A 13,898-nucleotide genomic window follows, 5' to 3' on the forward strand; every position below is an offset into this window, starting at 1 on the left:
TTTCGTATTTTTTAAATATTAGAAGTTTTAATTCTAACAACTCTCATTTCTTGACAATTAAATTTTTAATTAACAGCTAATAATTATTCTTCTCACTATCTTTCTGAGTGTGAAAGCAAGGTACTTCGTCCATGGTGAACACAGCCCAAATAGTTAAGAGGTTAAAAAATAATGTATTTGGTGCATGGGGCCGACAACCCCTTTTACAAAGCTTGTATTTACCCTGGCTTGATTGAGTCTGAGTCCTTATCCAGCAAACTTGAACAAGCTAAGGGACGAAAGCAGAGCTAGGGTTTCATGCGTTGCTGAGGTTTCAAAGAAGACTAGGGTTAATGTGTTGCAAACAAAATATTGGGCTTAAGAAAATACAAAACCCCACCATAAAGATTCGACGACATGGAAGAAGCCCACAACTAAGTTATCTAAGCCAGCACACACACAATTATACAAGTTAGTTAGAACGATTTTACTAAAATACAAACAGATGTATTTTAATTACTCACAGTAACAACCTTTTTAATTACCTATACAAACTATCCATACCTAGATTTGTCAACCTATCTGATGGCTCTTTCAAAACAATTACTTATGCAGGCACAATTAAACTACATGAAAGTTTAATATTACATGATGTTCTACTTGTTCCCAGTTTTAAAATGTAACTTGATTTCAGTAAATACCTTAGCCAAAAAAATGTAAGGTCTCAGTCAAAACCAAAACTTACCACTGCTTACTCTAGGATATGTAGAATGATGAGATTCTTGCTATAAGAAAGGTCGAAGGAAGTCTATATCTCTTAAACAATATATCATTTTGTCCAAACACTACATATAATGCCACTATTACTTGTGATAATCTATTAAGTATATGGGAATGCTTTAGCATGCTAGATTAGCACACATTTCAAATCACATATTGAGATATATACCATAAATATTGAATGCATGTGTTGAATTTGATGATTGTTTCATTTGCCCTTAATCCAAACAACAAAGATTACCCTTCCAGTACTAGCCATGCACATGCAAATTTTATCTAATACATGCAAGTATGTAAGGTTCCTACTCAGTTAAATCATTAACAGGTGCAAAAAATATGGTTGCCCTAGTAGATGACCACATTAGGTATACTTGGATCTACATGACTGGAGATAAAACACAAGTGTTTGAGGTTCTAGATATTACATTAACGTGATAGCCAACCGATTTCAAACTCAATATCAAGAAATTCATAACAGACAATGAGACAAAATTTGTAAACAAACAATTTCAAAAAGTTTTTACTCAAAAAGGGATTATGCAATAGTTATCCTGTCCTTATTCCCCTCAACAAAATGTCAGAGTAGGAAGAAAACATAAATTCCTATTGCAAATAGGTAGAGCCCTTATGCTACAATATAAACTACCGAAAATCTTTTGGTTTAAAATTCTACTATCAACTACACATATTATAAAAAGGGTTTCCACTGAAATCTTAAAATGCCAATCACCATATGAGATTTTATAAAATAAAGCTCCTAACCTTACCTATTTTAGAATTAGGATGCTTGTATTTTGCAGACAATGTCAAACCTGCAAAAACTAAGTTTGATGCAAGAGTTGTCCCTACAATTTACTCGGTTATACCCCACAAAAGGGATATTGGTTGTATGATTTGTCATCTAAAGAAAACTTCATTCTAGTGATATCAGTTTCAAAGAACATATTTCCATTTCATAACCAAAAATCTACCTCTAGTACCTATATGCATTAATGAGAATTTCCAATATTCATCCCAATGCCCAACACCATATTATATCAGCACAAAAAACACTTCAATCTCACCTTCAGTCCCATTCAACACCACAATAAACACACATACACCACCTATTCAATTTCCTAATTAATAATCACCAAATACCACAACAGGCAGTCCAAAAAATAACCATACCCTTCTAGCAATCAATAAATTATCTTACCTGAACCATCTTAACCAGATATTGCTGTAAGGAAAAGTACTCGGTCTAGAAATAAAACTTTCTGGCTATCGGATTTTGTAGCTTTAACCTCTTCCTATAGTTATGGTTCATCATCTGAAAATAACAAAGGTCAGTATCCTGAACTTTTCTTATCATATTCTACTTCCTACTTAGCTTTCCAACATAAGTTGTCTAAAATCTATGAACCGAAATCTTTTACTCGCGCAGAAAAGGATGACAAATTGTTACAACTTGTGCAAGTTGAGTTAGATGCCTTAGAAGCAAATGACATATGGGATATAACTGATTTACCTAAGGGTAAAAAGGCTATAGGACATAAGTGAGTTTATAGAATTAAATATAAACCAGATGAAACAACTGATAGATACAAAGCTGGTGTGGTAGTCAAAGGTTATAATCAACTTTCAGGCTTGGACTATATTGAAAACTTTTCCCTTGTTTCAAAATTAGTTAGTATGAGAGTTCTATTGGCCTTAATTGTAGCAAAATCATGACCTCTTCACTAATTAGACATCAATAATGCCTATTGATAGTAACATTATTGAAGAATTGACCGAGCGTTACTTAACCATTTTAAAATAAATAATGTTCGGTGAAGGCTCATTCATTATCTAATTAAAGCCCGAGAGTTCGGTATTAAGTTTCGAGATTCTCGCTTGGCATTTAGTTCTTTGTACTTGTACCTAAACTCAAAAAAAGATACATTATAATCTCTCAAATTCTCTTAATCAAATACAATTTGTGGGTCCTGTTTATGTATGGCACAACCTAAGAGGGAGGTGAATTGAATTTTCTAAAAATTTGACTTTCAAAACACAGATCAGAATTCTATTACAGCGGAAATAGAAAGCATTTGTGAGAGTTAGTTATTAAGTTTAGAACTTTCTCACAAAGCTGTTGCAAGATTAGAAAGACTCTGTGAAGAATAGTTATTGTATTTAGAACTACTTCACAAAACTTATGCAAGATTAGAAAACTGATTAAAACTCAGATTGTGATTTAACGGAATATAAAAGGACATATTAGAACTTGGTATAATCACAATACAGAAATTAAGAGTTTTAATGTTCCACAGAGATAAATTTTATTCACGTTTAGAATTAGAAACTCAAACAACTTTGCATTTTTGAAAAGATTAACAGTTGTGTAAACAGAATATAATTAAGCAACACTTTAGAAAATGAAAGAAGATAACCATAGAGATTTATAGTGGTTCGGCACTAACTTCCCTACATCCACTCCCAAGACTCATCTTGAGATCTTTCACTATGTTATCTCTTTTCAATGGTAAAAGACAAACCAACTTTACAAGAAAATAGATCAAGACCTAGATCTAACCTTTGTCCCACTAGATTTCTAAAGGTTCTAGTGAACCTATACTCTTTCTGTTTTGCAGAGAACAAAAAACTCACATCAAGACATTAGAATCTCACATAAGGAGAAGGTCACTTGAAAACATTTTACTACATAGTTTTTCACTTAAGCTGTCTCACAAAAGTTTTTCATTTAAAAGCCTCTAGTCGACAACATATTACAAAAATCTATATAGACAGAGAGAAACACAATTAGAAGCACAGGAGAACATAAAACAGATTTTGAAAATAGAAATAAAGTTCAAAACTGTTCTTCAGAAATAGTTGTTACTAGTTTTCTTTTCTCTTAAAAAATATCTCTTGAAGCAAATAGATGAAAAGAAATAAAGGGGGGGGGGTTGAAGAGAGAGTTTTGAGACATTTAAAACTTTTAATCAATGGACTCTTACTCTTGCAAAAATCACACATTTTCGAAAAAGGAAAAACATTTTTATAAAAGGAATAAAAATACTGTTTATAAAAGACGTTGATCTTTAGCTTTAACGAGTGTCTTTGACGTTCCAAAAATAGATGATGCACATGAATCTTTAATGTACTCATTTATTTGTTGCCAAAAATTATTTTTGCCAAGATATTTTTCATTTAGGCAAGTGAAATTAAAAGAGCAAAGATTTGACTTTTGGTTTTAAGGCAAAAAATATCTTAAAAATGATTTTGAGAGAGAGAAAAATATTTTTGTGCTTATAAAGGAATATTCTCTCTATCCTACAATATTTCATAAGAGACTAACCACTAAAAGATCTTCAAAAATCTTCAAGATCTTCAAAGAATCTTGGATTGTAGGAGCTTGATTTCTTCAGCAACTCCCATATTAAAAATCTGCATAAAATAACTTTAGCACATACAAGAATATTAAATTTATTTGTTTTACAAAATCATCAAAATCTCAAGATAAAATTGACCATTTAGCTAACACAATTGTTATTTATAAATTTTATTACTATTGCCTATTTACATAGGCCTCTTGATGAGGATATCTACATGCTACCACTAGAAGGTTATACTAAGAGCCTTATGGGACAAGTCTATAAGCTAAACCATTCCCTATATAGCCTTAAGCAAGCACGAAGACAGTGGAACAAGGAATTCACTGCTTTCTTGCTCACTTATGGTTTTACTTAATCTTTTATAGATCATTGCTTGTTTACTAAGGATACTGATGATAATCGTTTTAATCTCATAGTTTACGTGGGCGATGTTCTTATTATTGGGCGTTTAAAATCACATATTTTTGAAGTTAAATAGTTCTTACATCAAGATTATACTATCAAAGATCTGGGTCGTGTAAGATACTTTCTAGGCTTAGAAATCGGTAGGTCTGTAATTGGCATGTATTTGTCTCAAACAAAGTTTCATCCTAGATTTGGTTGTAGTTCGTTTTCTCAACCACCATGTGGTAGCGATCCTACAAGCCTATGGTGAAGTCAAAAGTACAAAATGTTCCTCTTTTCAACCTAATCACAATCATGTAATCTAAATTAAATTCCCGTGAGTTTTTCACAACAAATTCTATAAGTTTTAAGATTTTAGGATTATATTATTTATATTGAAAATCAGATAAAATCGATACTTTTATGGTTGCTTTAATGCTAGTATGATATAACTAGTTAGCTTGCAGGTGATTCAAACTAGCTAGGTGGAATTAACTAACCTAGGAATCGATAAAAAGGAGGAAATTTAACTAGTTATCTTAAGCATTAGCTATTTGACTTGTAGATGTTTTAATATTGGTTAAATGATTTAAGGAGATTAGCTATTTGACTTGTAGATGTAATTGTATATTTAATAATTATCTTAAGCATTAGCTATTTGACTTGTAGATGTTATCTTAAGCATTAGCTATTTGACTTGTAGATATAATTGTATATTTAATAATTGAAATGATATGATGGATTTGATATCAAAGTTTGGGTTTATGATTTACTATGAGACATGCATCATTTGTTACGAACTTTAGTTAACAACTGATAAAAGACCGTGGATGACTTGGTTATTGTTTAAATCGAATATTGGATTAAGAAATGAATTGATTATAGATTGTGCTGAAGATGGGCAAAATGGAGGGTGAGATATGATTGGTATTGATTTTCCCGATGGATGAGCTGATATGTTGATTTATTATGATATTTAAATAGAAAGTTAGTCTAGTTTTTAAGGGAGATGTTGCGGCAAAATGCCCATAAGTAAATAGATTTTTCACATCCTCAAAGGAAACTAGTTACTAAAAAAGATTATCATTATCATTAAGTTTGGATGATAACATAAGTAATGATATTAAATTACAATAAATAAGTAAATCAAAAAATTATAATACGTCAAGTCAATAAATTAGAATAATAATTATAGTAATTATGAGCAACCATTAAATGAGGTTTTAATTCCACAAGTTAGAAGTTCTCATTTAGAATTTGTTTCCTAAATGCTTGTATATAGATTTTGAATTTGCCATGTCGATAGCTGGTAAAGGATAAAACATAAAGATTTTTTTATTAAGAATTATAAATAATTGTGAGTAGTGTTAGATAAATTGATTGCCTACTTGGCATTCATGCATACACGGATAATTATGATTCCATGCATACATGAAGCATAGTGCCATTGATATATTGTGTGTTTGTGCGAGTTTGTATATATAAATATATGGTTCAAATGATGATTAATGCATTTTGATTTGAAGTTGTATAGTTATGCTATTGGTTGTGTCATAGTTGGATGGTTTGGGATGAAACAAAATCACTAGAAATATGAGGCCTAGAAGCGACACAGGTTGAATACCCTGACAGGTGGCTTCACCTTAGTTATGAAAGTCTGGAAGCGGCAGGAATTAAAGTTCCCGTTAGATGGCTTGACTTTCAGAAGTGATTCTAGTGGATTAGATCATCCAATGATGTAAATAGTTGATGGCCACTACATGTGAATGTTCCTGCTTGCCATTGGAAATGGGATGTGGTCATCTAAGGGTTAAAGAATATTGCGTAGAAATCATCATCTCGTGCGATTGTGTGGGGTGAGAAAGTTATCTAGCTCTACTTACTGAGTTGAGGCGCTCACCTTTGTCTCAATTATTTTTCTAGATTGTAGATCCTTTCTACGATTGATCATGTAGAAGGAGCTTTGAAGAATATTTATAGAGATTATTAAAATTGAAAATCATTGTAATTTAGTTAGTTTTGTAATTAAGATAGATAGGAGCGAAGCTAGGGTTTAAATTCAGGGGGACAAATACTTGAATGTATAAGTTAGGGATGCAAAATGGTGAAGTGTGTTATTTTGTTGAACGACCAGGGTCCAATTCCAGAAAAAGTAAGCTCTTTAACGAATTTTTTTAAGATTGCCCACCCTCTCAACGAGGTAGCTTCGCCACTGGAGATATATGTATTGAGATACACGCTATTGAAAGTGGGCCCAGTCAATTATTGATATGAGTTACTTATTGAAACGAGATGGGCTTAGTGAGCATCTGTTTGAGATAGCAATGGGCATTGACAGTTTTAAACCCACCCAGGTTCTAATGGCGGGTGATGAGTAGTGACAAAGATGATATCTAAAACTTGAATAATAAAATTAATTCCAAATACATCTATAGAATAAAATAAAGCCAACTCAACTTTAATTGAAGAAAAAAACTCTGAAATTATATTTAAAAAACTTAATTATAATATCTTTCGATGGCTATTTATGGAATAATAAAGACTAAGCTAAGTAGGAATAATTATAAAAGGTCTAAACAAAATAGGAATTATAATTTTTTTTTAGTATAACAAGGAGAAATAGGAATTATAATTTAACAATGAAACAAATTACTAACCGTAAATAAAATACAATATGTTTATACCATATTTTACTTACTTTTGTATTATGAGTTTAACTTCTGATTTTATGATTTATTTTAATTAATTAATTAATAGCTAAGTAAATGTATTGAGAGTTAATCCGAGATGGTTAACAGAAAAGATTAAGCTAGTAACTATCACAATATGCACGATGGAAAGAAGTTATTTGAATAGTTACCTGGACAGTTGAGATGCCGTGTGCTTAAAGTGATAATTGCCAAATGCCTTATTAAAGCCAAGCTCAAACATAAAAAGGACCCCAACAATGAACTTCAAAAATCAAAATGAAGAATAATTCAACTACAATTTCTCAAGCAAATAGCAATTCAATTTCAACTTTCTTTATATTTATTGTAATTTTCTTTCCAACCACTGTTGGATTCTCTTTGCAATTTCAATCCTTGTTAATACAACAATTTCGATTTCAAGCAATTTCTTATTTTACAAAACTTTTTGTAATCTTTATTTTTCAAACATTGTCAATTAATTCCAAGTAGTCGGTGAAGCATTTACCTTAGAGCCAAACCCTTTAATTCTCTGATTAAAAAGTTCAGGTGACACAATTTCTCCTATAATTAGTAAATTTTAAAACCTGACACGCTCAAACTGTTAGTTAGTAATAATCTAAATAGAAAATAAAGAAAATAAAATAAAATAAAGTAAGAATATGATTAAATAATAAAAAAAAACCCTAATGAAAACTAAGCAATTAACGAATCAGGTGCAGTAATAGGACATGGCCCTGTGAATGTAAGGCAACAAGGCCAAACATTGTTTAAAGTAATGAAACCTCTAGTCTTATAACTTCCCTTTTGGCCAATTTGATAGAATACATAATTAAATCCCTCAAATTTAATAAAAAAATCTTTTGATATCCTAAATTTTAAAATCGATTTTATATAACAAGAATAACTTTTTTAACATTATATGCAAAATATTAATTTGATACGTGATTTCTCTTTTATACTTAGAGCTATTATATTTAAAACATTTCCCAATATATTAACTCTACTATTTGAATCAACAATAACTGTTAGTGTGAGACATACGTGATTAAGCTCACTCTGCTGAAATAATATTTCTGAATAAATCAAATCACTTATATATCTAACGCATGAAAATAAAGAAGGAGAAGAATTAACAATGTGGTTGAGAAAGAGAGAGAGAAGCAAGGCACATGGGAACAGAGAGAGCATGTGGAGAAGATTCAGAAAATGCTTTTGATTTGTAAATAAATATGGAGAAGAGCAACAGGGAATAACATGGATCCACCCTATTACAAAGCTGTACCTCTAATCTTCCAATAAAAGCATGTGAAAAGCAGTACATTTTAGGACCCACTCCCCACCTCTTGCTGGCTGCTCCACCATTAAAAAAATAATGTTTCTTTATATATATATATATATATATATATATATATATATATATATATATATTAGAAAAATCCTATAGTTATAGGGATGGTGGGTCTCTCAAAATTCCATTGGATACACTTAGTTCTAGAAAAGTTAAAGCAGAAAATGATTTCTCCATCAATAGATAAATGAGGACTTGCATTCTTAGGCATCCCATATACATTTTCCTCTTCATGTCCCTATCTGCTTCTCCTTGAAAAGGCAAAGAGAGAGACATCAATCCTAAAGTAACCAAGTGGGTACCAAAATCTGAATATGTATATACACACCTCTTATTCTACCCTCAAAAGGAATCCCATTTTACCATCAGGCTTCAACTTATTGCTTGATTTTTCTAATTCCTTGCGCAAAAAATATATGTATATATACATATAAACCAATATATTCCTTCGATAAAAATTTATATGAATCAAACCCTGAATTTTCTTCAATCCATCGATATAAATAACAACATTCATTTTTTTAAATCATAAATTTTAAAAGCAAAAATAAATTGCTAAATTATGAATATATACATTTTATATTTATAATTATTATGTAAATATTCGATCATTCAAAAGAAAAAGAAACTAAAAAGATAGATACTCGATCATTGTACTGCTTCGTATAATCAGATAGTTAAACTTAGATTCAATATGAAAAACTAAAAGGTAAGAATAATACAATTAATACAAAAACACAACAATCAAAAGCTTTTGCATATACAAATTATTCTTAACAGTGTATGCCTGCATCTGCGGAGGCATATGACAAGAAATAATAAGGTTATAATTTCTTAATCTTAATCCCACTTTTAAATCTTTAAAATTGAGTATCTTCAAATTTTTTTTTCTTTAAAATGAAAAATCTACAACAAATGCCAGACTCAGCAGTCATAAATTAATGATAAATAGTATTGTAAGGTCCACTATAGATGGATTTTATAGAATGATTATGAGACACATACAGCATTTTGCCTATTATTTTTCTCCTTGGATTCTGGGCTTTTCATGTTGACAAGTTTCCTCGTCACACATGGGCTGTATTGCATGAAATTTCAATTTCAATTTGATTAATGATCCACATAAATATTTTTTAAAAAAAATTAAAGAATTTGCAATTTAATGCTTATTGGATGGTGTTGATATGGATGATAGAGAAAGGATTTTTTTTTTTTTTTTTTTTTTTAGTGAATTGCAAGTAATGGTATCAACATGCTCCATATATTAGTGCATAGGTTTGGTGCATCTAATGTAAGAAATGAAATGACAATGAAAATAAATGTCTAAATCTAGTTAAATGTTCCTATATCCATGAGTTTCAAATCCAGGATGCTAGATTTGTTTTAACTTTAAATTTGCAAGTTCCAACTCCAATTATATTCAAATTTACCATAAAAGGGATCATTATTGAAAATATTTATTTCTAAAGTAATTGAATATGATTAATTTATAATCTGTTTGATCTTTTTAGAGGTCTTGAATTTGAGTTCTCTCTACCAAAAAATTTATTAACAACTTTGTAAATGTATTCAAATGGAAAGGTTACCTCATAATTGCTAAAATATAGTAAAATTTTTAATTTTTTACTAAAAAAGAAAATAATACCAAATTACATTGCCTTAATATTAGAACAAATCGACCAACAACGTGTTGGTTGAGGTAGTAAGTGACTTCAATCCCATAAGGATAAGAATATAAGTTCGATCCTCAGGAAAAAGTATTTTGCTTTAAAGCTTGAGGTAAATTACACCTTCCAATGCGTACAAGACTAACCTCATTTCCAAGTTCGTGATTGCCTCTTTCTGTAAATATTTTTTTCTTTATAAGAAGATTAGACTCATAGTTAGGATACTCATAAGAAAAAACAAACATTTAATAGTTTTGCCGAAGCTTAATATACTAATAGTGCTGCCATATAAATATTTATATTAGTATCATAAATATGTTTGTTTATGAGAAGAATTTATTTATATGGTGATATTACTTGAGAATTCTTGTTAATATTAAGTGTTTATGTTTTAGCAACACGTATAGTTAAAAGAAATAATTTCTTAGTGCCTGTGGTATGTTAATACAAAGTTCGATAGTTTCAAACTATCACCTTTGCCCTTAACCCTAATTAAGAATTATGACTAATTTTAATGTAATTTGAGATTAACTTAAAAAATTAACATTTCTTTTTTTTTTTTTCCCTCTACAAAAAGGGGGGAAATCCATAAAGCATTGGAAACTTTTTACATTATACAAAGCATAGAAGATATTTAAATCACAGGGTTTCCTTTAAAAAAATCACAGGGTTAAAATAAAATAAAAAACAATATCTTTGATACCAATCATAACTTTAATCATATGTTTTTTTCTTTTTAACTCCAAATAATTAATTTTTAACCAAAACCTCTGTTTGCGGGTTAGAAGTAAATGTCAAATGATTAGCGTAGTTTTAATAATACTAAACTTAATCTGAGCATGAGGAATGAGAGTGTGGTTCTTTTTTTTTTTCTTTTTTCTTTTCTTTTTTTTTTTTTTTTTTGGCCCTTTTGGGATAGAAATAAGGGAGACAAAGACAGAGAGAGACCCATATCAGGGGATGGCCCCAAGAAAGCTCCCCTTGTGTGATATATTACACAATTTTACACCTCTCGTTCCATCTCTCTCTCTCTTTCTCTCTGAACCTAAAAATCGCTGTCTTTCTTTCAGAGTCTCTGCACACCCATCACCACCCACCATGTCCTTTTTCCTATAACTTGTCATCTTTGAATCACTCATCATAGTCAGACTGTACCATATCACTTTCTCCCCCTTAAATCTTGCAAAACATTCATACCTCTGTTAATGAATATATGCTCCATATTTCATGCAACTGATTGACCGTATGGCATTCCCTCATCATCATCATCATCATCATGGTTTCTTGTTCCATTCCCAAGAAGACAATGATCATCTTCCTTCTCCTTCCTCTCTCAACTCTCTCCCTTCATGTCCTCCCCAGCTTTTTCCTGGTAGAGTCTTTCTCTCCTTGTTTATTTCTGGGCAATTAGTATTTAGACTTCTGATCTCTTATATAACGAAATAAGAACTTGATTGATTCTTTTTTTGGGTTAATTTGACTTTTGATTGGTAGTTTAAAGTCGTAAATCACTGAGCCTAAACTCATTGGTTTGATGTAATTATTTGTAAATTTTATGTACATATATGGTTATACCTGCCGGACCTTTAGCTGTGTACTTAACAGCTTGCCCCTTTCTGAGTTATAATATAAATTTCTGGCTTCGTCCCTGGTTATGATCTCATTGCAAGTGTACTATAAGTCGTCATTTGACTACCAGGGTATAAAAATAATGATTTGTTCTTTTACTTATATGTGGTCATTTACAAGTACGAAAATGAGGGAGACCTGGGTTTGTGGTTGTGATGTTGTGTGCAGGTGGTGGAGGTCATTTCCTGATGAAGAGATCGATGTCATTTTCGGGGCTAGAGAAGTGCGAAGAAGTGCATGGAGATGATGACTTATCAGATGATGGATCACAACTAGGGGAGAAGAAGAAGAGGCTTAACTTGGAACAGGTTAAGGCACTTGAGAAAAGCTTTGAGTTGGGTAACAAGCTTGAACCTGAAAGGAAAATGCAGTTGGCTAAGGCTTTAGGCTTGCAACCAAGACAAATAGCTATATGGTTTCAAAACAGAAGGGCTAGATGGAAGACTAAGCAACTGGAGAAAGATTATGAAGTCTTGAAAAAACAGTTTGATGCTCTTAAGGCTGATAATGATTCTCTTCAAGCCCAGAACAAGAAACTTCATGCAGAGGTAAGGATCATAATTACTTAATTAGCCAATTTTGATTCCAAATAATATACTAAAAGGAAACATCCAAATCTTTGATCTAGGTAATTTCTATACATATATGTTTCTATCATATTAACTAGAAATTTCTATCAGTTCTTGATCGATGTCATTTTCCGGGTTATATAGCATTTCCTTAGGTTACTATTAAAATAAATTAGCTGATCACAACTCTGTAAATGTCAGTGTCAGAAGAACCTCTTCATAAGCTAAAGTTAAATTAATTCTTATAATAAAGTTGACATAAGCTTACAATTTTCAATATTTAATAATAGTATAAAATTTTCTTGCAGTTGATGGCTCTAAAATGTAGAGACTCAAATGAAGTAAACGCAAAGAAAGAAAATGAGGGCTCTTGGAGCAATGGAAGTGAGAATAGTTGTGAAGCTAACAACTTAGATATTTCAAGAACTCATCAAGTGGCAACAAGTCCAGTATCTAATACCCAACTAAGCACTAAGCATCTTTTCACTACAACATCAATAAGGCCTACAAGCATGACTCAATTGTTGCATAGCTCATCAAGACCAGACCTTCAATGCCTCAAAGTTGACAATTTGGTTCAAGAAGAAAATTTCTGCAATATGTTCAATGGAATTGAAGAGCATAATGGATTTTGGCCATGGCAAGAGCAGCATGCACCTTTCTCATTGAACCAAACCCAATTCTCCAATAATTAATACACATCATAAAATGTGGTCTAGTTTCCTTATGCTTAATTGAAGAATTAAACTAGGGTTTTTTTTTTTTTTTTGTTATTTTTAGTTTCTTGCCCTACCATTTTTATGAGTTTATATATTCTGTTTTGGTTAATTAATTGTAGATCAATGGTGTATAGAGAAGTGAACAAATTTTCAATCTTGATGAGTATATGAAATTGTTCTGAAAATTAAGTATGGGGATATTTTTACAGGTTTTGAATTGAAAATTTTCTTACCCGTAATTGTTTGAATTGATTTTAATATATATATATATACACACACACATGTTAGGTTTGGTTGGATCTCTCTCTCTCTTACAGAAAAGAAATAGAAAAAAATATTTGTTATGGTATAAGGTGCATGTGCCAGTGAGTGGGTTTCCAGCTCTGTCATAGCATGGGCCACTGATAAGGAGGAAAAAAAAAAAAAAAAGAAAAGGATTCTCTCTTTACATTTCTTTTTCCTTTTTAACTTTTTAATTGCTGTTGGTGCTTTAGAATCATGTTTTTGGAGCATATAAAAGCTTGCATGGAGTTGCTTTGAGAAAGTTCTAGTAAGAGGGGGCTCATCCATTGCATTTTGTAGGCCATCAAGGAGAGAAGAAGTTGGAATTTGAATCTTCTATAATTTTATAGGAGACCATTAGGTAAGCCATACATATATATACAAAGTCATGTATATACAAAGAGCTTCTGTACTAAGTTGGAGACCATTAGGTAAGGCATGTTAATGGATTATATTTAAATATATTTTTTTAATAAATAAATAAAATTATAT

General features: G+C 31.0%; 1 protein-coding gene across 1 annotated transcript; it reads left to right on the forward strand.

Annotated features, from left to right (window-relative positions):
* Nucleotides 1-11,187: 11,187 nt before the first annotated feature.
* On the forward strand, nucleotides 11,188-13,316 carry HB-3 (homeobox 3). Its single transcript, XM_012227787.4, has 3 exons — nucleotides 11,188-11,579; nucleotides 12,005-12,384; nucleotides 12,714-13,316. Exons 1-3 carry the CDS (start codon nucleotides 11,435-11,437, stop codon nucleotides 13,098-13,100), a joined length of 912 nt encoding a protein of 303 aa, XP_012083177.1. The 5' UTR covers nucleotides 11,188-11,434; the 3' UTR covers nucleotides 13,101-13,316.
* Nucleotides 13,317-13,898: the final 582 nt, after the last annotated feature.

Source organism: Jatropha curcas, chromosome 11, assembly GCF_041381405.1.
Source record: "Jatropha curcas cultivar XTBG-Jc1 chromosome 11, XTBG_Jcur_1.0, whole genome shotgun sequence".
In the NCBI taxonomy this organism is placed as follows: Eukaryota; Viridiplantae; Streptophyta; class Magnoliopsida; order Malpighiales; family Euphorbiaceae; genus Jatropha; species Jatropha curcas.

Bases quoted from the DNA above. Each gene is read 5' to 3' on its own strand.
- HB-3 (XM_012227787.4), top strand. From the start codon at position 11,435: ATGCAACTGATTGACCGTATGGCATTCCCTCATCATCATCATCATCAT. The intron at 11,580-12,004 runs GTAGAGTCTTTC...TGTTGTGTGCAG, and splicing joins TCCTCCCCAGCTTTTTCCTG to GTGGTGGAGGTCATTTCCTG. The intron at 12,385-12,713 runs GTAAGGATCATA...ATTTTCTTGCAG, and splicing joins ACAAGAAACTTCATGCAGAG to TTGATGGCTCTAAAATGTAG.